This window comes from Eschrichtius robustus, chromosome 17 (assembly GCF_028021215.1).
Source record: "Eschrichtius robustus isolate mEscRob2 chromosome 17, mEscRob2.pri, whole genome shotgun sequence".
Classification (NCBI taxonomy): Eukaryota; Metazoa; Chordata; class Mammalia; order Artiodactyla; family Eschrichtiidae; genus Eschrichtius; species Eschrichtius robustus.
The window spans coordinates 58,356,932-58,382,920 of record NC_090840.1 but is presented as its reverse complement, the minus strand read 5'-3'; the positions used below and the strand labels follow the sequence as shown (position 1 = coordinate 58,382,920).

The 25,989-nt window shown below is 35.4% G+C and overlaps 2 protein-coding genes across 3 annotated transcripts in view; one reads left to right on the top strand and one right to left on the bottom strand.

The window, feature by feature from the left end:
* Positions 1-3,096, top strand: part of NUDCD1 (NudC domain containing 1) — an 89,893-nt gene extending 86,797 nt beyond the window's left edge. For both annotated transcript variants that reach the window (XM_068526014.1, XM_068526013.1), the window contains 2 exons: positions 29-188; positions 2,215-3,096. In XM_068526014.1, coding sequence (XP_068382115.1) covers positions 29-188; positions 2,215-2,507 — 453 coding nt within the window. In that variant the 3' untranslated portion in view covers positions 2,508-3,096. The remainder of the gene's footprint in view (positions 1-28; positions 189-2,214) is intronic.
* Positions 1-25,989, bottom strand: part of ENY2 (ENY2 transcription and export complex 2 subunit) — a 137,099-nt gene that overhangs the window by 97,372 nt on the left and 13,738 nt on the right. The gene's annotated exons all lie outside the window — the stretch shown is intronic.

Sequence of the window (25,989 nt, the reverse complement as noted above, 5' to 3'; positions counted from 1 at the left end):
AATGATTTTTTGTCACTTTTTATTTTAGGTGAATCTTGGAAGCAACCAGTACCTTTTCTCTGTCATAGTGGATCCTAAAGAAATGCCCTGCTTCTGTTTGCGCCATGATGTTGATGCACTTCTCTGGCAACCACACTCCAGCAACCAAGACGATATGTGGGAGCATATCGCAACTTTCAATGCTTTAGGTATAAGCAAGCTCTTTGACAACTTTTTCCTTTACATTGAAAACTACAGTCATTCTTTTTTTTTTAAGTTTTTGGGTTTGTTTAAATTTGAGCTGTCCTAATTATGCTTGGATTGATTTGTGCTATAATTTGGTTGCTTGTACATAGTTGATGAATGTTAGTACTTTTGGAACAGTAGGACTAATTTGTTTTTATGCTTGTGCAGAAGATCAGCACAGAATAGAAATCAAAGTGGTTATCTAACTGCATGAATCATTCTAATCAGTTATTTGCTTATTCCAACTAAGCTATACAATATCAGAATATGAACAAGGGGCTTGACAGTACCCTACATAGAACTTGTATTCAGGTTTCTTCAGAGTAGTCTTCGGTAATCATGGAATTGCTCTAAGGTAAAGCACATTATGAGACATGGAACTTAAGTGAAAAACAGCCATTATAATGAAAATACTTAGGGAAGATGATGATAAGCAGAAATGAAATTTATTCTGTAGGATAAAAGGGAAAATACTGGTTTTAAAACTAGAGCTTGAAACATTTTGAGCTACATAATTGTAGACTTATGCAATAATTGATTTAATGATAAAATACATTAGTATTGTGTGGGAGAAATTTTTTATATGAATTGACCACAGCCATTGCTTTATTGAAAGGTTATTTTAAACTGCCAGCAGGAAGTAAAATTATGCATTGTGATTGCTGTATATGTACAGCCCTAACTGTAGAGGAGAGTTTTTCAATTATCCCTTATAGTTAGTAAAATGGGCTGTTAAACTGGTTAATTCAGACTCCAAATGGATTTTTATGACCCGAAATAAATAAAGTTTGATTGAATAATTTATCCACATAATTTCTAGCCTTTCTACTAAAATTCCTGATTTTTTATTCTATTTTTTTCAGTAAGAGGAAAGCTTTATCTTAATTTTCAGATATTTCTTTTGTATCCCTAAATCCCCTAGTATAATGGAATTCTATTATGCTTGACTTTAAGTTAAATCAGCATTACATTAGATGTGTAGTCTTGAGGTGTTATGTACATTATTTTGTCAAGATTAGCCTGGAGAGCTAAATCTAGGCTCTCAAATAGGTGTCTATGTCCTCTCCATTTTTTCCTCCTCAAGGCCTGCTTAATATTAAAAAACCAGCATTGATCTGCTTGTGCTCAGTGGTTCCTTTGCTCATTCATTGTTTGATGAGGTCTCAATTTACATTAGTGTTATATTTCCTCTCTCACATGTTATAATGTTCAGTAATCATGTCCCAATCTGAAAATTCTAATTTTTATTTCAGAACATAAATGCTCTTTTAAACTAGAAAGATAATTTTTAAAAAGATTATTTTTTCAAAGTTTAATTAGTTTTCAAGGGATATCCTAATGGAATTTTTTAAAATAGATACTTGAATTTTCTTTGAGTTTGTAGTGGTCTCAAGGCTCTACTTCTGAGAGGTGAAGTACGAATCCTGTTACAGTGTTGGTATTGGTGTATAAAAATACCACTGACATTATAGAAATAATGGGAATGCATTGTGCATATTAGTACCTTCGGGGATGGGGTCTGCATTATGCACACACTCCTAAAACAACTTTATAATACATCCTATAAACATTTTCCCATTTATTTGATAAGAAAAAAGAAAAGATGCTGTAATGCCACATCTGTGATTGATGTACTCAATTATTATTTAAAGATATTTTGGCATGTTTTTAGTGTGTTAGATTTTTAGTGTTTTAATTATTCATGGAAATTATATAGGAACTATATTGTGCTTTTTTTTGAAGGGATGAAACACTATTTTGTTCCTTAGGAATTAATGCTTTATTTTTGCACCATTTGGGAGAGATTGATTGTGGCTAGTCATTAATGGTTCAGAATTTAACCATTGTTGAGTATCTATGATATATATTTTTATTTAACCCTTTCAATTTGTAATAAAATTTATGAACTATTAAATGTTAAATCACTGTTTTTCCCCTTCTGTTTAATAATATAGTTTTTCTTTTTTTTTGTCTCATATTTCTTGGCAGGCTACGTCCAAGCATCAAAGAGAGACAAAAAATTTTTTGCCTGTGCTCCAAATTACTCTTATGCAGCCCTTTGCGAGTGCCTTCGACGAGTTTTCATCTATCGTCAGCCCACTCCCATGTCCACTGTACTTTACAATAGGAAGGAAGGCAGGCAAGTAGGGCAGGTTGCTAAGCAGCAGGTAGCAAGCCTAGAAACCAGTGATCCTATTTTAGGCTTTCAAGCAACAAATGAGAGATTATTTGTTCTCACTACCAAAAACCTCTTTTTAATAAAGGTAAATACAGAGAATTAATTGCTCCAACATGTTGGCTTCTCTGTACTGGAAAAGTATTCAGTGGTAGCTGGAAGGCTGGGCAGTTGTGCTGTAATCTGTTAAGTTTTATTGTGTTAAAATTATCTTGTATGAATTTATTTTTTAAAGGATATTGGAAATATATTTGAGATTATGAGTCTATAAAAGCTATGGAATGAAGCTACAAATTTAGAGAAAATTAGCTTCTGTAAAAAATGTAAAGATAGTATCAGCAGGTATAATTAATTTTTTAAAAACAGGCTAGAATCTCATCTTTTATATGAAAGATGTACAATTCATGTTTAAAAATAAAAATATTTATCGTGTATTTTTTGTTCACTGATACAGTTTCTACTTCTTTACCTATAGAATGTATAGGATAATAGTTAAAGTGTTGATTCTTGTAAATGCTTTTTAAATGGACTGAATAGCTGGGGTAGAGGGAGAAATATAACAGGTACAGCAGGTCTAGTACTGTTAAAGTTTGCTGAGAGACCTTAAGTGTTTTTTCATATTAAGTATAGCTTTATTTAACTTTTATCCATTTGGTCTTCCACAGACATAAATAAAGAGAGATGATAAGGTTCTACGAAGTGTAGCTCTTATCCGTTGCTATATAACAAACCACTGCAAAACTCAGTGGTTTAAAACAGGATGTTTTATAATTTTTCATGGTTCATTGACTTGACTGTCTCTGTTCTGCATGGCCTTTCCTCCTCCAGTAAACTAGACCGTGTTTCTTCCCATGACAGAAAAAACATTACAAGAGGGCAAGCCCTAATGTACAAGAGTTTATCAAGCCTGCACTTGCATCATATTTGCTCATCTTTCATTGAACAAAGCAAGTCTAGAGTCAGTGTGAGAGAGAGTGGAGTACACAAGGATACAGATAGCAGGTGGTATGATTCACTGGGAGCCATTTATGTAACAAACAGTCTGCCATACAGATTATAATTCGTCCTGGTAGTTCTTACATTTCTACAGTTAAGAAAAAAGTAATCCTGTTTGTTTATACATTAAATATGTTTTGCCATGAATTTTAGCTTCTTATATTATTTCCTTGGATTTCTTTTGGTGTGCATTTACCTGGAAAATTGTTTACTTTTATACCATTTTTGTATGCTTCTTATATAAACTTCAAGTTAAATTTTATAATAGGGGAATTGAGACTTTAATATAAGAGGCAGAAAATGAAGAAAAGAGTACAAGGTAGGAAACATTTGTTCCTAACATATCTCTTGCCTATCTAGACAAGTGTTTGGCTGAATTAAATTTTAGTGAAAGAAGGAAAAATAAGTTTGAGAGACAGACAGAAAAGGAGGAAAAAGATGGGGATTACATGCATGTTCTAAACACTATGTCAGAAGGCAGTTTCCTGGAGAGAAGTATTGGGATGCTGGATAAAAAGTTGGGAAAACTCCTGAGAACTGGTAGTGACAGTGGAGTCCTAATAGTACTCTGTTAGTACTAGGAAAGAGGACTAGATAGCTATCAAGCATTAAGAGATCATGAACACAGAAAAAAAAAAAAGTATGGCTGAACCAAAAAACAAAACAGTGATATTTGCAGAACTTTTTAGTGTCATTGTAAAATTTAATGAAACAAAAGACTATTTAGACAGTGAACTATTAAAAGCCTTTGTTATGTGACAGTAGATATAAATTTTCTTTAAAATTTACCTCAGAGATCATAAATACCCTTTTTAGGGAATTTAAGAAAAATACAGATTAATGTGGTGCTTAATTAACCATATGACAATATATATATGCAAATTTCCATATGGTAATCAATTTTCTTTCCTTTGTATATGTGATTTTTAACATGATTAATGTTGAATTGAAACCTATTAGGATAACTAGTCCTAAATATTTTTGCATATTGATCTATGTTAAGAGAGTAGCAGGTCTAGAGCAGTGATTCCAAGTCATGTTTTCTTGAAATGTTTCAAGGATTCCACAAATATTTAACTCAGTTTGAATAATGTTCTAAAGAGATATATACAACAAGTGCTATGAATGTAGTACCTTGTGTTTTGTTGATTTTTTTACCATAAATTATAAATGGGAATTTATAAAATATTTATGATAGTAATAAAGTAGTATTTGGTGTTTTTCATATGGAGTCATTTAATGATATTCATTATATCAACATGTTTAGTAAGCATCAGCTATGTACCATAACATATTTTCAGGGCTAAGGATAATACAGTGTTAAAGACAAATATTCTAGTGATTTCCAGGTGAAATTTCTCTTTAAGAAGCAGGTGGGGGGTAGGTGGAGTTGCTCTATTAGAAAGACATTTAAGCAGGGATGGAACCCATATGAGAACAAACAAAAGAGTTGCCAGTGGGAAGGGTCAGGAAGAGGATAATAAAGTTCAAGAAATTAACCAAAGAAAAGCATCATAAGGAACTACTATGAACAATTATATGCTAACAACTTTGTAACGTAGAAAATGGATAAATTCCTAGAAACGTATAACCTATCAAGACTGAATCATGCAGAAATAGAAAATCTTAACAGACCGATTACTAGTAAGGAGTAATAAAAAACCTCCCAACAAACAAAAGACCAGGACCAGACGGCTTCACTGGTGAATTCTACCAAACATTTAAAGAATTAATACCAATTCTTCCCAAACTCTTCCAAAAAAACAGAAGAGGGAACCCATCCAAACTCATTTGAGGTGGCCAGCATTACCCTGATACCAAAACTATACCAGGATGCCACAAGTAAAGAAACTTACAGGCCAATATCCCTGATGAACATAGATATAAAAATTCTCAATAAAATATTAGCAAACCAAATTCACAATGCATCAAAAGGATTACACACCATGATCAAGTGGGATTTATTACAGGGATGTAAGGATGATTCAATGTTTGCTAATCAATCAACGTGATACATCACATTAATTTAGATACAGAAAAAGCATTTGACAAATTTCAACATCTATTTATGATAAAAAGTCTCAACAAAGTGAGTATAGAGGGAACATACCGCAACATAATAAAGGCTGTATATGACAAGCCTACAGCTAACATCATACTCAATGATGACAAGTGAAATCTTTTCCTCTAAGGTCAGGAACAAGACAAGGATGCCCACTCTCGGCACTTTTATTCAACATAATGTTGGAAGTCCCAGCCATAGCAATTAGATGAAACAAAAGGTGTCCAAGTTGGAAAGGAAGAAGTAAAACTCACTCTTCACAGATGACATGACTGTATATATTAAACACTAAAAACTCCACCAAAAAAACTTAGATCCAATGAATTAGGTAAAGTTGCAGATAAAAAAATCAATATACAAAAATATGTTGAGTTTCTATACACTAATAACAAACCATCAGAGAAATAAAACAATCCCATTTACAATTGCATTAAAAAAGAACAAAATACTTACAAATAAATTTAGTCAAGGAGGTGAAAGAAACTGAAGAAGATAAAAAATAAATACAAAATAAATACAAAGGCATCCCATGCTCACGGATTGGAAGCAATTGCTACTCAAAGCTACCTACAGCTTTAATGCAATCCCTGTTAAAATTCTAATGGGATTTTTCACAGAAATAGAACAAACCTGAATTTTATATGGAACCACAAAAGACCACAAAAAGCCAAAGCAGTCTCTTAAGAAGAACAATGGTGGAGGCATCATGCTCCCTGATTTCAAACTGTATTACAAAGCTACGGTAATCAAAACAGTATGGTATTGGCATAAAAACACACAAAGATCATTGAAACAAAATAGCCCAGAAATAAACCCACCCATATATATGGTCAATTAATTTATGACAAAAGAGTCAATAATATACCAAGGGGAAAGGACAATTTCTTCAATAAATGGTTTTGGCAAAACTGGACATCCACACACAAAAGAATGAAAATGGACCACTGTCTTACACTATACACAGTAACTCAAAATGGATTGAAGTCTTGAATGTAAGACAGGAAACAATAAAACTCCTAGAAGAAAACGTAGGCAAGTAAGCTCCTTGACATCAGTCTTAGCAATGATTTTTTTTTTTTTTGGATCTGACGCCAAAAGCAATGGCAACAAAGGCAAAAATAAACAAGTGGGATTGCATAAAACTAAAAAGCTTCTGCACAGCAAAAGATACCATCAACACAATGAAAAGGCAACCTACTGAATGGGAGAAAATATTTGCAAATCATATATATGATAAAGGGCTAATATCCAAAATAAATAACTTACACAACTCAAAAGTAAAAAAAAAAAAAAATCCAATTAAAAAATGAGCAGAAGATCTGAATATTTTTCAAAAGAAGACAGAGATGGTCAACAGATACATGAAAAGTAGTGCAACATCACTAATCAACAGGGAAATGCAAATCAAGACCTCACACCTATCAGAATGGCTATTATCAAAAAGACAGGAAATAACAAGTGTTGGTGAGGAGGCAGAGAAAAGGGAACCTTGTGCACTGTTGGTGGAAATGTAAATTGGTGCAGCCACTATGAAAAACAGTATGGAGTCTCCTCAATTAAAAGTAGAACTACCATATGATCCATCAGTTCTACTTGTGGGTATTTATCTGAAGGAAACAAAAACACTAACTCAAAAAGGTATATGTGCCCCCATGTTCACAATAGCCAAGATATAAAAACAACCTAAGTGCTCATTGATGGGTGAATAATGGCATATATATAAAATTCAGCAATAAAAAAAGGAAATCTTGCCATTTGTGAAAACATGCATGGATTTTGAGGGCATTGTGCTAAACAATATAAGTCAGACAGAGAAAGACAAATGATCTCACTTCTCTGTGGAATCTTAAAAACACACATACACACACACAAACCAAAACCAAACTCAGAGATAAAGAGAACTGAATGGTGGTTACCAGCAGTGGGGGTGGGATGGGGTGGGGTGGGGGATTTGAATGGGTGAAGGGGGTCAAAATGTACAAACTTCCATTTATAAAATACATAAGTCATGGGGATGTAATGTACAGCATGGCAACTATAGTCAATACCACATTGCTCATTTGAAATCTGCTAAGAGAGTAGAACTTAAAAGTTCTCATTTTAAGAAAAAAAAATTGTAACTATGTATAGTAACACGTTAACTATCCTTACTATGGTGATCATTTTGCAATATATATAAATAGCAAATCATTATGTACACCTGAAACTAATATAGTGTATGTCAATTTAAAAAAATGAGTGTGAAAAATAATTATGAAAACAATCTGCAGAATATTTAATTGAGTCACAATTCAGTTGCCACATTAAGGGAAAAAGAAAAAAAGGGGCAGGCAGGGATAATGGCCACTGGGGCAGGGCTCTCCAAGGGGTCTTTTCCACATGGGATCCAGAGATTGCATTTCTTCCTGGCCCCAGCCCACTAGGGAGACAGGTCAGCAATGTACTGTAGCACAAGTAAGAACTGCACTTGGTGGTGTGAAATAAAGGAAGTTAAAGTGCTTAGGGAGCTACCTGTGGACTGGCAACATTTGGGTCTAGTTCCTGCCTGCCCACCTCCTCATGGTCATATTCCCGCCTTTCTTCACAGACTGCTATCTAGTTCTGCCTTGTTCTTCCTGATAACGCCTAAAATTTCAAGCGTTGATTAAGGGAGCACTTTCACCATTTTATATCCAGGGCCTGATACAGGTCTTAATGTGTAATAAGTATTTAATATATGTGTTAAATAACTGAGTTTTTAAAAAGAAATTAAGAATGGTTAACAATATTAAATAATGCTTTGAAATAATATACAACTATCACATTTCTACATAGAATGGAAATTACAGGTTAACTCATCATTGCACAGGTATTTCTAACATTTGTGATTATCTATAGAGATAAGAACAACGGTAAGTTTATGTGTGGCAAATAATAAAATTGGTATTGTACTAGTCATTGATAATAATGAATATTTTAATTGCTTAGTACTAAGTGTGTCTTACTGAAAAAGTGATAGTAGTTGAGCTAGTAAAAATTAGGCCTAATGTTGGGATGTTGGAGTAATAAATGAGTGAGAAGTAAGCCCTTCTAAAATTAGTATGAAAGAAAAATAGGCAAAAACGGCCAAGCCAACTAGATACCAAGATATATTATGAAGCAGTAATTAAATAAGGTGGTATCATTGCATCAGTAAACAAATACACATTTAATTTCTATTTACTTACTAGAAGGAAATGTTTATAATCTCAAGGTTGAGAAGGCTTCAAGACCCAGAAAGCAAAAATAAATTAAGGAAAAGATTAATGAATTTGATCATTACAAAATGTAAAATTTCTTTATGACCTGTTCTACTAACAGGGGTAAAAGATAAGCAACAGACTGTGAGAAGATCTTTGCCAGTGCATAGTATATGAGGGAACTACTATCAAAGAGAACTATTTATTAATAATAAAAAAGGAAACAAATCACACAATAGAAAAGCATGCAAAAGAAAGAAAAGTCAATAGGAAAAGAAATAAAGATGGCCAATACAGTTTTTAAAAAATGCCTAGTCTTCCAGGTAATCAGAGAAATAGGTAAAAAAATTTAAGTTTTATAATAGTAAATATTGGCCAGGATATAGGAAAATGGGAACTCTCCTACCCTGTTGGGGGGGGGGCAGGTATAAATAGGTATATGTGAAGGACACTTGGCAGTATGTTTTTATATTAGAATTCTATGTATTAGTGTTTTTTAGGAGAATGGGTTAAATCCCACTTAATGGGCCTGAAAACTTCCTGACACTCATATGTAAGTAATATTTTTTTCCTTTTCTCACTGAAGAAAGATGGAGTTAAATTGTAACATATTGGCAATTTACAACAAGATTTGTGTGCTGTTTTCTAAGAAAATAGATACTCCTGTGAGAAGTTTTGGTTCATAAAAACATGTTTTTCTGCTCCTTAATGCATCTATTAGAAGATAAGAGGGAAACACCCCTTAGTGTCTCAAAGGAAATAAGAAAACTGAGATTGAATATCACCTGGGTTCCAAAGTTTCTGTCGTGGGAAGGAAATCAAAGGAGCCACCCTTTCACTTTGCTTTCAGCAAGTATTTTGGGTTTAAAAGCAAGCAAGTCATGTTTCAAGAGAAGCAACTTATGTTGGATCCATTGCTAGCTGCATCTATCCTGAGATTCTGTTCCACCTGTCTTTTTCTCCAGCAGACTAGCCCAAACATGTATTATGGCTATGTGTCAGGACGCAAGAGGGCAAGATCAATTGCACAAGCATTTTTCAAGCTTCTGCTTGTGTCACATTTTTTGATATCATATTGGCCAAAGCAAATCACAGAGTTTATCCCAGAGTCAGAGTGGAGTACTCGGCAAAGTTATGTGGTAAAGACATGAAAATGGAGGAGGTGAAAAATTGGAACCATCTTTGAAATCTACCACATGTATTCATACTATTTCCCAGCAATATCATAGATTTCTAACCTGCCCCCACCCCGACTTCATGGCACACAGAAAATTATATGGCAGAGTGGGGCAAAAAAATGAGGTTGCTCTTGGCCAGAAGTGACCTTGGCTATCCAAGGGCCTAAATATCTAGGCAGCTGGTAACCTATTTGCAGCACAATGATATAAAGTCTATAAAGAGGTGTGTGCATACATTGAAAGACTGCCAATTATAGTTAAGTGCTGTACTCAATTCTCAAAAAAATAAATAAATAAAAATTATTGAAAAAAATTTAATTTAGAAAAATATACTGGGCCATTTAGATCTAAAATCTATAATTATTAATATTTCAAATGTACATATTATCACTGTACCAGCTTTTAAAATAAACTTTATTGAGGTATAATTTGCACACAATAAACTGCCCATTTAACATGTACAATTGTATCAGTTTTAATATATTTAATATATATTTTGATTTAAAAGTATTCATCTGTAATAATATGTACATTGTATGTATATTCATATATATGAAACCACCAGTATAAAATTAGTTGGGAGTGGCCATATTAATATCACACAAAGTCAATTTCAGACCAAAGAATAATACCAGGGATAAAGAAGATTATTTCATGATAATACAGGGATTAGTCATTTAAGAGGACATAATTCTAAATGTTTATACACCTAAAATAACAAAGTTTCAAATACAAAAAGTAAAGACTGATAAAACTGCAGCAATAAACAGGCAAATCAACAATTATAGTTGGAGATTTGAATACCCTTCTTTCAATTATTGATAAAATAAGTAGAAAGTCAGCAAGGATATAGAAAATTCAAATAACACTATCAACAAAGTTGACCTGATTGACATTTACAGAAAACATTACCCAATAACAACAGAAAAACATTCTCAATATTCTTAATCTTAAGAATAAACATTCTTAAGTGCAAACATTACATTTATCAAGATAGATCATATTCTGGGCCATAAAACAAATCTCAATAAATCAAAAATGTCATACAAAGTATGTCCTCTGAGCAAAACGAAATTAAATTGGAAATCAGTAACAGAAAGAACTTTGGAAAATCCCCAAATATTTAGAAACTACATAACACACTTCTAAATAGCTAAGTCAAAGAAGAAATCAAACAGTAACAAAGTATTCAAAATGAATGAAAATAACACATATCAAAATGTGTGATGATGCTAAAGCAGTATTTAAGGGGAAATTTATAGCACTAAATGCTTTTATTAGAAGAGAGATTTCAAATCAATGACCTTAGCTTTCACTTTAAGAAACTAGAAAAGGAAGAGCAAATTCAACCCAAAGTAAGTGGCAAAAAAAAGAAAATAATAAAGATCAGAGTAGAAGTCAATGAAATAAGAAACAAAAAATTTGAGAAAATCAGCAAAACCAAAAGCTGGTTCATTGAAAAGACTGATAAAATTAATAAATGTTTAGCCAAACTGATCAGGAATAAAAGACAGAAGATAAAAATTACCAATATCAGCAATAAGAGGGGTGAGTGAAATCACTACAAGTTCTACAGATATTTAAAATACGGGAATATTATGAGCAACTTTATCCCAATAATTTGGACAACTTAGAAAATATGGTCAAATTCTTTAAAAAAGACACAAGTGTCCAGAGCTCAGTCAAGAAGAAATAGATAACTTGAAAAGCTTTATATCTATTTTTTAAATGGAATTTATAGTTAAGAACCTTTCCACAAAGACTCACAGACCCAATGGCATGAAAGGTAAATTCTGCCAAACATTTGAAGAAATAATATCAACTTTACACAAATTCTTCCAGAAAACTGAAGAAGAAGGAATATGCCCAATTTATTCTATGAGGCCAACATTACCCTGATACCAAAACCAGGCAAAGACATTACAATAAAAGAAAACTATAGACCGATATCCTGCATGAACATGAATGCAACAATTCTGAACACAATTTTAGCAAAATTAAAGAATAATATAAAGGAAATAAAAGGGACAATACATCATGACCAGGTGGAGATCTGAGCAGTGCAAGTTTGGTTTACTATTTGAAATACATCTCAATGAAATTTACCATTTCAACAGACAAGAAGAAAGAAATAAACATAAGATCTTTCAGTAAATGTAAAAAAAGCATTGGATAAAGTCCAACATCCTATTTACAAATCACAGCAAACTAGAAATGAAAGAGAACTTCCTCAACCTGATAAAACGCATCTACAGAAAACTAGCAGCATCGTACTTAATGAGGAAAGACTAAATTTCATCCTCCCCCACCCCTGCCGTAAGGTTGAGGACAAGGCCAGAATGTCTGCTCTCACCACTTCTATTCAACATTGTACTAGAGATTCTAACTCGTGCTGTCTGGCAAGAAAAAATAAACAAAAAGAATCCAGATTCGAAAATAAGTAAAACTGTCTTTATCCACAGGCAACATGACCATTTATGAAGAAAATCATTTGGAATTTATTTAAAATAAAAACTACTAGAACTATAAGTGAGTTTACCAAAGTTGCAGGAAATAAAATCAATATACAAAATTCAATTGTATTTCTATATATTGGCAACATTCAGAAACTGATATTATAAAAAAAATAGCATTTATAATAGCACAATGTTCATAAATCAGAAAGTCGGTATTGAAAAGATGTCTCCCCAAGTTCCTACGTTTATCTATAGATTCAATGTGATCAGTCAATCCTAGCAGGGACCAAAAACAACAAACAGGTCTTACATCACCTGACTTTAAGGCTTATTATGAAGCTACAGTAATCAAGTCAATGGACAATGTGGTATTGGCATCAAGAGAGACAAATAGATGATCCACAGAACAGAATAGAAAGTCGAGATACAGATGCATATATGGACGTACACGGTCAATTAATTTTAGACAAAAATGTGAAGACAATTCAGTGGAGAAAGGATATCCATTTTTGCCTTTGGGGGAGACTGAATAATGGTTACCCAAAGATATTAAGTTCTAATCCCTATAACCTGTAAATGTTAACTTATAAAGAAAAAGGGTCTTTGCAGAAGTGATTACGTTAAGGATCTTTAGCTACATTGAGAGATTATTCCGGATTATCTAGGTAGACCCTAAATCCAATTACAGTATCTTTATAAGTGAGAAAGAGATTATAAACACACAGAAGAAGCCATGTGAAGACGGAGGCAGAGACTGGAGTGATAGGTCCACAACCCAATATGCTGACAGCCACCGGAAGTGAGAAGAAGCAAGGAATGGATCTCTCCCAGAACATGGAGAGAGAGGATGGCCCCACTGACACCTTGATTTTAGATTTTTGTCCTCAGAACTATGAGATAATATATTTCTGTTGTTTTAAGTCACAGATTTCATGGTAATTTGTTAGAGTAGCCATATGAAACTAATAGCCTTATACCTAAAGTAACTCAAAATGGGTCATAGATCTAAATGTAAAGCCTGAAACTCTGACACTTCTAGAATATAAAAGGGAATCTTTGTAAAGATTTCCTTGCAAAGATTTCTTGCATGTAACACCAAATGTGAGATCCATTAAAGAGAAAATTGATAAATTGAACTTTGTCAAAATTAAGAAATTATGTTCTTGGAAAGACAGTCTTAAGGAAATGAGAAACAAGCCACAGGCTGGGAGAAACTTTCGCACACATATATCTAATAAAGGACTAGTATCCAGAATAAAGAACCCTCAAAACTCATAATAAGAAAATAATCAAATGAATAAACTTTTTTAAATGGGCCAAGGTATTAAACCCGACACCACATTAAAGAAGATATATGAACTGTAAGTAAGCCCATGAAAATATGCTCATCATTATTAGTTATTAGGAAATTGCAAAATGAAAGCACGAGATATACTACACTTCTATTGAAATGCCTCAAATTTAAGACTGACCATACCAAGCTTTGTCAAGGATGTGGAACATCTGAAATCTCATACACTGCTAGTGGGAGTGTAAAATGGTAGAACCACTTTGGAAAATAGCAAATAGCATTTTCTAAAATGTTAAACATACATCTACCATATGACCCAGACTTTCCACTTAGCCATATTGCTCCCTCATCTGCCATCTTTATTTTTTTCCAGGAAAAATGTAGTTCAGCATGCAACATTAATTCAGTCACTGGAATCACAAAATGAAGAACTTTCAAGGAAACTATATTCTCAGGTCCTTTACTAAATAGAAAATATGTATTCAGTGTTTTTCTCTGTCTGCAAATATATACCTTACAAGAGGAAAAAAGAGAAGGGTGAGGCTATCTTAGTGGAGGAACAGGGTAATAAAAGTATGAGGCATATTATTCTATAATGTTGGTAATAGTATGTTCTGCTGGGAGGTTAATTACTGGTGCTTCAGGAACCCAGTTAGAATCAGGTGTGAGAAAAAATAATTGAGAAATCAAGAGCTATGAACAACAACGCAAGCTGCTTTGGAAAACAGTCTGACAGTTCCTCAAAAGGTTAAACATAGAGTTACCATATGACCCAGCAATCCCATGCCTATGTATATACCCAAAAGAAATAACAACTTGTACACTAATGTTCATGGTAGCAACATTCATAATAGCCAAAAAGCATAAACAACCCAGATGGATGGATGGATAAATAATACGCAATATATCCACACAACAGAATATTATTCAGCCATAAAAAGAATGAAATACTGATACATGCTACAACATGTATGAACCTTATGCTAAGTGAAAAAAACCAGTCGCAATAGGCTATACATTGTATAATTCCATTTCTACAAATAGGCAGATCTAGAGAGATAAAGGAGATTAGTGGTTGCCAAGGGCTGGGGGGAAATAGGGAGTGGCTACTAGTGGGTATACATTTTGGGCAGGGGCGGGGGATGATGAAAATGTTCTAAAATTGATTGGGGTGACTGCACAACTCTGTGACTTCACTAAAAATCACTGACTTATATACTTTAAATAAATGGATTGTGTAGTACATCTCAATAAAAAGCTATTAGAGGAACAACAACATGAGAGAAATGAACTAAAAGAAAGTCTGTAGTCATCTTCCATGCTAAATATGTATGGATTGTTAAAACAGTATTTGTATTTTTGCCTTCGGCTTCTTGAAGTATCTTATTTTTAAAGAAATTTGAAAATTTTTTGGTAGGGAAATTGTTAAAATCAAATTGTTCATGTAATTTTATTGGGGGAAACTGGTTAGATACAGTGGTGATCCCCTCTTGCCAAAAGCTCTCAGCTGGAATACTTTTCCTGTAATATTATGAGGAGTTATTTGGATGAAAGCACTCTCTTTATTTTAGTGTTTTTGTTATATTCTACTGATATTTATATTTTATCTAAAACTAGTGGATCTACAAGAAATGATTTAAACCTATTAACATTTTTGTTCTTGATAATGTATAGAGTCTACGAAAAACCATAAAGAATACTACATTTCTGGTTTAGGATCAGAGTCTCCAAAATTACAAGTATTTAACCCTTTATCCTAGAAACAAAACCTATCTCCTGACTTCAAGACCACAAAAATACATGGGCCATCTAAGTGGTTTTGTCCTTAGAGCAAACTTTGATATGTAAAGTTTTTCTGAACATGTTATAGTTTAAAAATAATATTTCCATTTACTTTGAGTTTATCATTTATACATTTTTGGTAATGAATGACTTAGACCAATAATGAAAACACTCATTGCTTACATGTCCAGAGTCTAGTTGAAAATCATTGCAGGGGGCCTAGAAGAAATATCACAAATTATATGTAAGGGTATGAGACCTATTAAGGCCCTTTGGATAAGGGAAAAGCATTAGTGAGAATATCCATGCACTCCATCCATGCACATGGAGTTTCTCATGATCTAGAACTTCTGGTTTTCTTTCTCTTTTCTTCCTCCCCCTCTTTCTCTACCTACCTTCCTCCTTCCTTCTGCTCCTCCTCTTCCTTCTCATTTCTGTCTCTGTCTCTCTGTCTCTCCCCAACCTTCACCCACCAATGGCAGCCACAGCCTCAGCAAAGTTTCCTCCCTTCTTCACTCACGTACTCATCTGCTGTACACCTGCCAGGAGAGACCCAACATCTAATAGAAAAATCTATCAGCACTAACACAAAAAAATTAAGAGGATGCATTTGACTGCTGGTGTATTAAGTTGATCTCCTTAATACATAAAGACTTACCAGTTTGTACCTCTGTTAACAAAGACACTTCTTTTTTATCAAAACATCCTATGTCAAAACCACTGTAAAAAACTAACACTCCTATAGCAGAGGATGAACGTCTTAGATAATGAGAGGTGCTTGACATCTGAGCAGAGTACCTGGAAAACTGTTTGAAAGAAGAGGTTGGTGACAAAAGGGCCTGGTGTCATAATTACCTAGTCAGCTTTATTTTACACTATGTGTGGGAGGAAACATCTGTGCTTTCAGATGATTTTTGTTGTGCATAATTATGAAGATATCTATATCCATCTGTTAGTGGTAATGGCTAGAACCTGGCTGTGTTCAGTATCATAGCTATTATACGTGGGAAATAATTAAATATTCTCCAAAGAGAGAGCTATTTCCCAAGTGTGAGCAAGCTTCAGGTACATTAGTTCATTGTTCAAATATTTCTTGTGTTGCAATTATATGTTTTCGGGTAATTTTGCTAGGTGCTGAGGATGATCAAAATGTAAACACAGATCTTCAAGGAGTTTTGTTTAGTAAAATGAACATGATTTAGAGAGTCAGATTTTCCCCGATACCTACTATGCAAAATGGAGACAATAATACATTCCCCAGAGAGTTGTGGTGAGGGTTATATGTTATGTAGAGTGTCTAGTTTTCAATGTGTGCTAGTTTCCTCAAAAGGTTTTATATCTTAAAGAATATACAAGAGATAAGAAATGATTTTGACAGCTTGATATTTGATGTTTAATGAGATTTTTTTTTCCTGTAATTGACTACTGGAAGAGCTCCCAGAAAGAAAACAAAGGTTGCTTTGCTAAGCACCCTACCTGATAGGCCTGGGGGAGCACCTGCTATGAGAGTAGGAGGGCTTGCTGAGGGGTCAGTGTTCAGCAGGACCTCTGTTACCACCATGCACTTCTACTGTCTTCAGGGAATTGTAGAGGGAACTGTAGGAAGTTTGGGGCTGGAGAGTAGTGAGATTCAAGTAGTGCTTAAAAGTATGTCTACATACTTCATCTGTAAAAGTATGTAGGCAACGGAGAAACTGGAGGCCTGAGACCAGCATGAGGGCCATTATAACTACAAGAGCTCATGAGAAACTGATCTGGAGTAATGACAGTGGCAGTCAAGAAGAGAGGACAGAGAGATCATATTAGAGGACAAGAAAAAGGAGGAAGAATAGTACACATTTTCCTTTTATCACACATTCAGGATGAGGAGTAAGTTGTAGAAGGAATACACCATCTTTAATTTGGGACATGTTAAAAGTCCAACCTTTTGGAACCCTCCTACACTGTTGGTGGGAATGTAAATTGGTGCAGCCACTATGGAAAACAGTATGGAGGTTCCTCAAAAAACGAAAAATAGAGTTGCCACATGATCCTGCAATCTCACTCCTGGGCATATATCCAGAGAAAACTCTAATTTGAAAAGATACATGCACCCTAGTGTTCACTGAAGCACTATTCACAATAGCCAAGACATGGAAACAATTTAAATGTCCAATGACAGATGAATGGATAAAGAAGATGTGTTACATATATATACACAATGGAATACTACTCGGCCATAAAAAAGAATGAAATAATGCCATCTGCAGGGCAACATGGATGGGCCTAGAGATTATCATACTAAGTGAAATAAGTCAGAAAGAGACAAATACCATATGATATCACTTACATGTGGACTCTAAAATACAACACAAATGAACATATCTACAAAACAGAAACAGACTCACAAACATAGAGAACAGGCTTGTGGTTGCCAAGGAGGTGGGGAGGCAGGGGAGGGACAGATTGGGAGTGTGGGATTAGCAGATGCAAACTATTATATAGAGAATGGATAAACAACAAGGTCCTACTCTATAGCACAGGGAACTGTATTCAATATCCTGTGATAAACCATAATGGAAAAGAATATGAAAAAGAATGTATAGATGTGTATAACAATCACTTTGCTGCACAGTACAAATTAACACAACACTGTCAATCAACTTTACTTCAATAAAATACTTAAAAAAAAATTTTTAAGTCCAACCTTTTACATTTCTTTGAATTTTTTTTGCAAGTTAAGACAGAATTCTCCCTTCAAAAACAAAAATCAAAACTGTGGAATCTTGAAATAGAAGATAGATTAATAATACTCTCTTAAACTTACACACTTATCTAAATGACAGGTTGACATCTTTGCCTTAATGTTCATAGGAGCCACAGGCATTTCAAAATCCTATTTCTTAAAGGCAATAACAACTAGTACATAAATAGCACCTACTATGTACCAGCCACTGTTCTAGCACTTTACATATTAACTCTTTTCTCATAACAACCCTATTATTATTTCTCAGAAGAGGAAACTGGGACATAGAAATTAAGTAGCCTGCCTTAGTTACACATTAGTTCTACAGCCAGTAAGTGGCAGAGACTGGATCTGAAACAAGGAAGTATAAACTCTAGTGAGCTTTTAGCAGCCACTTGTTAAATCTGCTTTGCACACACAGGTAGTGACTTGTCCACGTACTTCTTGGTGACTGTGATGGTGGTGATGTCTTAAGTCATATATGTCTTAAGTTTCTCAGATTTTAAGCAGATGGAGTTGGGACACAATTGTATTCCTCAATCATTGTTTTTCTTTTGCTTTTTTTCTTGCTGTTGTCAGTATTCAATATCTTCAGAGACAGAGGCTTTGGGAAAGTAATTAAAAATATTCAAATCAATGGGAACATTTAGAAACTCGTGATTTCACCCCATGCTTGGTGGGGTGGGTCTAGAGAATTTCCACTGTGGTTTCCATAGCAGTGCTTTTGAACTCCTTCCAAATGCATGCTTTTTAATGGCTTCCCCAGTGATGATGAGTGACTGACCCCAGCTGTATGATAATTCCAAATTAGGCCTAAAAGGATTATTACAGTTTGGTACAATGAGAAGAAAAACTGCTATCCATTTGAACAACCTTCCTTCAGGCAATGCTTTTTTTCATAGTTTTTTGACTTTCTTTTCTCCAAGTTTTGGCTCCTGTTTTTTTTTTTTTTTTTAATGTCACTTGATGTGTTTTAGTTCTCAAGGTATCACTTCAACCTGTGTTGAATCCTGGGCTAAAAGAACTTGTTTACTTACCCAAAGACTTTGTTTTACAAAGATAGCAGCCAGCTAAGCTCCCTGATCCACCCGGTGTCCATGAGTCATTCTAACAAAGCAGGGAAGCCTGTTGACCTATTTGCCAAGTGTCCGCTCTGGAGCCAGTTGCAATGACAGATTTTTGAGATGAAAGAACTCCTCTCGTAGGGATTTAACTAGTGGTTTCCACTGCATTCCTAGTAAGACTCTAGAATGAGTGGACAGGCCATCTGTCCCTCAGCAAATGTTCTCACTTTGGTGATAACAAATATGGATCCCAGGTCTGACAGCAGTATGAAGGCAAGTATGCCAACTTTTCAAACTGATGTGAAATTAGAAACCAAAGTCAGTTCCCGATCATCAAACACCAAATATAATGGGATGAGTAGGAAATGTTGCTTTTAGTAAATAGGAGAATTCAACATTGCCATAAGCACTTTAAGTTGTTTGAAGAGAAGCTTTTGGCAATTGTATTCCCTAATTTTCTCTAAGAATTGTATTGAAAATCACATTAAAAAGAAAACTATTGGGCTTCCCTAGTGGTGCAGTGGTTAAGAATCTGCCTGCCAATTCAGGGGACACGGGTTCGAGCCCTGGTCTGGGAAGATCCCACATGCCGCGGAGCAACTAAGCCCGTGAGCCACAACTACTGAGCCTGCGCGTCTGGAGCCTGTGCTCCTCAATGGGAGAGGCCGCGACAGTGAGAGGCCCGCGCACCGCGATGAAGAGTGGCCCCCGCTCGCCGCAACTGGAGAAAGCCCTCGCACAGAAATGAAGACCCAACACAGCCAAAAAAATAAATTAATTAATTAAAAATAAATAAATTTAAAAAAAAAAAAAGAAAACTATTAGGTGTTGATACTATTATTCTTTTTTCACCCAGAAGGAAGTAATATGCTAAATGATAGCATTCTCTGACTAGTACTGCCAAGCTGATTTTACCCATTCTGAACTCCAGGATCTTAATTGCAATAGGAATCCTCAAAAGATTCTTTAACTTGGTATATTTATTGTTGTATTAGGATACTAATTACTAATTAATTATCACAAACTTGGTGGCTTAAAACAATGCAAACTTACATTAACAGCTCTGGAGGTCAGGAGTCCCAAATGGGTCTCACTGAGCTAAAATCAAGATGTAGAGGAAGATTTGTTTCCTTGACTTTTCCAGCCTGTTGAGTCGGCCTGCTTTCCTTGACTCAGACCCTTTCTCATCTTTAGAGCCAGCAATGGTGGTGCAGAGTTTCTCATGCTGCCTTACTCTGACACTGAGTCTTCTTCTGCCTCCCTCTTCCACTTTTTGGTACCCTTTGGATTACATTGGGTCCACCCAGATAATCCAGGATAATCTCCCTATCTTAAAGTCAGCTGATTAAATAACCTTATTTCCATCTGCAGCCATAATGTCTTTGCCTTGTACTCTAACATATTCACAGGTTCTGGAGATTAAGATGTGGACATCTTTGGAGGTGGGAGGGGTGCTAATCTACTGACTACAGCTGTCTACAGTCTCCTACCTAGAGTATATAGACTTTTACATCAATATTTTTATTTTATTATTTATTTTTTGTTATCTACATACACACACACACACACACACACACATATATATATAAAACAATCTCTATCTTAAATCCTGTTTGAATGAGGCAATGTATAAACAAAAAAATTAAAATGTAAAACTGGTAAAAATATTTCCTATAATTATGATAAAAACTCATATATAAAATGCTCATACACATGGATAATAAAAACCTAAAGATCACCCTCAGATAAATAGGAAGATAGCGGATTAAGCACATTTTGAAACAATTTCTGGAAAACAGAAACTGGAAGTGGGTTGATGATGAAACAGCTAGAGAAGATGATAATTCTAATACAGCATGAGAATCCTGCTGAAGATATAGGAGCCAGTTTACCAAAAGAGAACCCCACTGAGGCTGTGGGATCAGACTGGGCAGATTGGGCAGGTGGGACAGTGAACGAGACAAATCTGAGGGATTAATTACATGTCCTTATATGGGTCAACCATACCCGTAGGTGTCCCTATTCTCTATTCTGCTCATGGAGTAGAAGCAGATGGTATTTTCCAAGGCAAACCATTTGTTGCCTTTTTTTAAGAAGGAAGAAAAAAAAAAAACTGATTATCTAGAGACAACTAAGACTTCTGGTGAAGATTTTGGAGCTTGCAAGAAAAATATTTCTCACTCTAGAAATTGGGCAGATTTGTAGCCTAACAACTGGTTTTCTGATGGCTCACAATGAGGTGTATCATACTAAATGACATACCCTGAATTTCCTCACTAGAGTTCCAGTCAAAACTTTTATGCAAGAGTGAAGACCTGGTCAGAAAAGGGAAGAAACACACCCAATATAGAACATCCACAGTAGCAATCTGCCTCTCTGTTTTAAAGAAAAATGGACAACTTGCAGTGGCAAAAGTTGTGGTGAGAATCCATGGAACAATTATAGGAAAAATTTTTCCAGAACCGAAGAAGAGTCTTCAGGACAAAGGACCCACCTGTATCCAGGAAAATAAGTGAAGAAAGACCCACACCTACAGCGTATCGTGAACTTTCAGAATACCAAGATTAAATGATGATCCTAAAAACTTCAATGACAAAAATCCAAATCACTTACAAGGAATTAAAAGTCATACAGATACTTCCTCCCCCACCCCCCGACTATACTAGAGAATAGAAAATAATGGCAAAACATTAAAAATTCTGTCATAAGGTTATTTTCAATCTAGAAATTTGTATCCAACAAATTATCAATTCAGTGTGAGGGCTGAATATACATATACTTTCTTGCATGTAAGTTCTCAGAAAGTTGAATATTTGCTTAGTACAAATGTAGTCCCACAAGATGAGAGAATAAACCAAGAGAGGGAAGCATATGAAATACTGAAAACAGTGGGCCCAACAAATAAAGCAATAAGAAGGGTCTCATGAGGTCAGTGTCCCGCAGAGTAAGAGCAAATAGTCCATTTAGGGAAAAAAAGACAGAGGGCACTGAGAGAAAGAGCTTCCTAAAATAAAATCAGTTTGAACTTAGAAAAGGCTCAGAGTCACAGTATGCTAAATACAAATAATGCAAGAGAAAAAATTACGAATAGAATTCCTGAGCAAAGTAAAATTCTGGAGAAGAAAGTCAGGGCTCATATGTGATGGTAAGTGATACATGGTAGGAAGTTAAGCATGTTAACTTTAATTTTCTCTTCAAGTGGCTTAGGTCAAGCTATTGTATTCATGATGGAGGAAACACAATCCAAACACATTACTTGAGTTTTTAATGACAATGTTTGTATAGAAATGTTGTTTATTGGGTCTCAATTTTTAGAGTCAATCTAAAGACAAAGAAGGCTTGACTGTGGTTGCCAGATACACGTAAATATTAACAACCTTGTTAAGGTGTAGCTGAAAGAGGGTGGGATAGAGAAAGAGAGAGGAAAAAGTTGAGAAATGGCTGAGCGGGGCATGGGTGCTAATCTCCTTATCTCACAAAGCAGGGAGTCCATAAGAGATAATGTCAAAGGTATCTGGAGTGTCTATTTTAAATTATCAAGGTAACCAACAGAACAATTAAAAAATAATTGAAGCATGAATATCATACTTTCGGAGGAAGAATGTAACAGATGCTGTGGGTGCCCTACCCAAATCCCTGTAGCCTACCCTGGAGGCCACCACAGCCAGGTCCTGCACACACTGACCTGGTGGCCTCCTGTGTGTCTCTCTCTCTGCTGGGATGGGATTGGCCTGCAAGCTGGACAGGCCAGAAGTGCAGGGAAGATGGCACAGGAATAACCCTCAACCAAGGAGGATGAGAATCTGTTTTCAATGAGACACCTTCGAGTGGTCCATTTTTAGAGGGTCCCCTGCGATACTGAGCCCAGTTGCCCAGGTAACTCATTAATCCACCTTTCATTGGTTTTTCTCCCTCTGGGTTACACTTCTCACTCCTTCACTGTGCTTCCCAGAATTGCCTTCCCAAATAAACTACTTGTACATAAATTCTTGTCTCAGGGTCTGTTTTTAGTGGGAACAAAACTAAATTCTAAAGTGTGATTCAAATCCTTTTTTTCATACTCAGGAGCTGATATATATTGTCTACAAGAAATGGCAGTTTGAGCATATTACACAGTTATGGTGAAAACCACCAGAACAAATTCAAACAGTAACATTAGAAGAGTTTTTCTCGGGCTTCCCTGGTGGTGCAGTGGTTAAGAATCCCCCTGCCAATTCAGGAGACACGGGTTCGAGCCCTGGTCCAGGAAGATCCCACATGCTGCAGAGCAACTAAGCCCATGTGCCACAACTACTGAAGCCTGCGCTCTAGAGCCCACGAGCCACAACTACTGAGCCTGTGTGCCACAACTACTGAAGCCCGCGTGCCTAGAGCCCGAGCTCCGCAACAAGAGAAGCCACCGCAATGAGAAGCCTGCACAATGCAACGAAGAGTAGCCCCTGGTTCCTGCAACTAGAGAAAGCCCACGCACAGCAATGGAGACCCAACGCAGCCAAAAATAAATAAATAAATAAATAAATTTTTTTAAAAAAGAGTTTTTCTCTGATGGATGGAGAGGTGGGATGGGAGACTTTGCTTTTTATTATGTAAGTGGCAAAGGACATGAACAGACCATTTACAAAAGAAGAAAAGGCTAAAAAACGTGTATAAAAATTTCTCAGCTTCCCTAGTAATCAAAGAAATATAATGCTGAATTATTTTTCACTTATCAATTAGAAAATCTTTAAACACTTGGTAACCAAGTTTACACAGGTAACACGGGTGAAGCGAAAGGAACACATTTTTTATACAAGATGAAGTGAAACAAACACAAGGTAACAGGGACGAAGTGAAACAAGCACTTTTCATACACTGCCAGAGAGATTTTAAACTTACATAATCTTCCTGAAAAAGCAACTGAGTGATTTGGTTAAGAGCTTTAATATTTTTCATAACCTCTAACTCTGTAATTTCATTTCTTGGGAACAATTCCAGAAGATGAATAAAAAATACAAACATTCATGCATAAAGATGAATTGTCATTTACAGTAGTGAAAACTAAAGTTATCTAAATACTCAAAATTTAGGGAAATTATAAGTAAATTATCATATATTTATACAATAAAATACTATGAAGACATTAAATATGGTTTTGAAGAGTTTTTATTCACATAGGAAAATACATCTGGTCTAAAGTGAGGTGAAGAAGGCAGAATATAAAATTAGATATACTGATAATTTACTATCTCAAGTATCTAAAACTGTATCTACTTTTTACAAAGACAAGAAAAAATGTTATGTAACATGGTGAAATTCTAGCTGGAATCAGACTTTAAAAGAGGACTTTATGAGGAAATTATCTTAAGACATTTGGGGTTGAATTGAAATATCAAGATGTGTAGGTAACAGATGATGGTTAGTAAATTTCTACGTATGAGAAAAACGGACTAAAAATTTTTTTTGTATTGCTGAGAAGAGGCAAAGAGAGAATGAGGCCATGAGGTATATGACATGGCTGTGCCTCAGGACGGTCTCCACCAAACCTTTAGTACAGTTTCCTAAACTCACATAATAAGATTTTTGTGAAGGCCGTCATGTTGTGTGCTTTGTTCACGGTGTGGTACAGGTAATACACAAGGATGCTAGGTCCCAATCACTGGTGTGGTGGGGATAATGTAAACTTCCCAGGAATTAGCTAATGTCTTTGGAAGGGTCATGTGCAGCTGTGGTTTCCACAGGTGATGGGTTTGGAAGGGGTTTAGGAAATTTCACTTATATGGGAATCACCAGAATTACACCTGCATTACAAACCATATCAAGCAAGGACTTGGGTTGTAAGCAACAGAAGCACTTGTTGGAAGGGTCTGAGCTACAGGAACCAGGGCCTGTCTGGGCCTTGGAGTTTGAACTAGAACTTAAACACCATTTACATACACACCCTCTTGGTCCTCTCTCCTCCTTAGTGTATTAGCTTCATTCTCCTCCTGCTCATTGGATTTCTCCATTTGCTGTAATGTGATTGGCAACAGTATTACATCCTGACAGCTTCGTGATTAGCTTACATTGGAAAAATCCCAGCAATGGCCTCAGATGGGCTTGACTTGGTTCGTGTGCCCATCTCTTTGCAATCATTGTGGCTAAAAGAGCAAGTTTCTGTAATGGCTCAGCTGTGGAGTGGGAATTAGGCCTCATGCTAGATTACAGGAGGTCAAACAAAGCCCATGGGAGAATTCTGAACCCAGCTTTGTCTTCACAACCCAAACAAGCAAGCAATAAAAAATCCAAAGTTAACACAAAGAGTACAAAAAAATTGTAAATCAGGAATTTAAAGAACTTTCAGTTGGCTCCAGGAAAGAGAGTTGAAACTATGGACTGAGACCTATTAACCCATCGGGTTATGGAGATCAGGATACATGAACACCTGTTCTACAAGCATCCAAGAAGAAGAGTTGCCCACATTAATTAACCTTATAAACCCATACAAGGTAACTTTCTAATATAGACTGACAACGGGAGGATCATGCAATACACATTAATCAGCATATAGGAAATCTGCTAAACAAACAACAAACCCAATAAACTTCCCTAGCAATTCCATTATTCTTTTTTTGTTGTTGTTAGTTTCTGCTTTATAACAAAGTGAATCAGTTACACATATACATATATCCCCATATCTCCTCCCTCTTGCGTCTCCCTCCCTCCCACCCTCCGCCTTTATCTCCCTGTAAGAGAGCTCATCTTTCCTCCTCTCTCCCTTACCTTTTGTCATCCTCCATAAAAACCCCTTCTCCTGTGCCCTTCCACCTGTCTTCAGGTTCTGCTCTTTGCTGGCAGCAG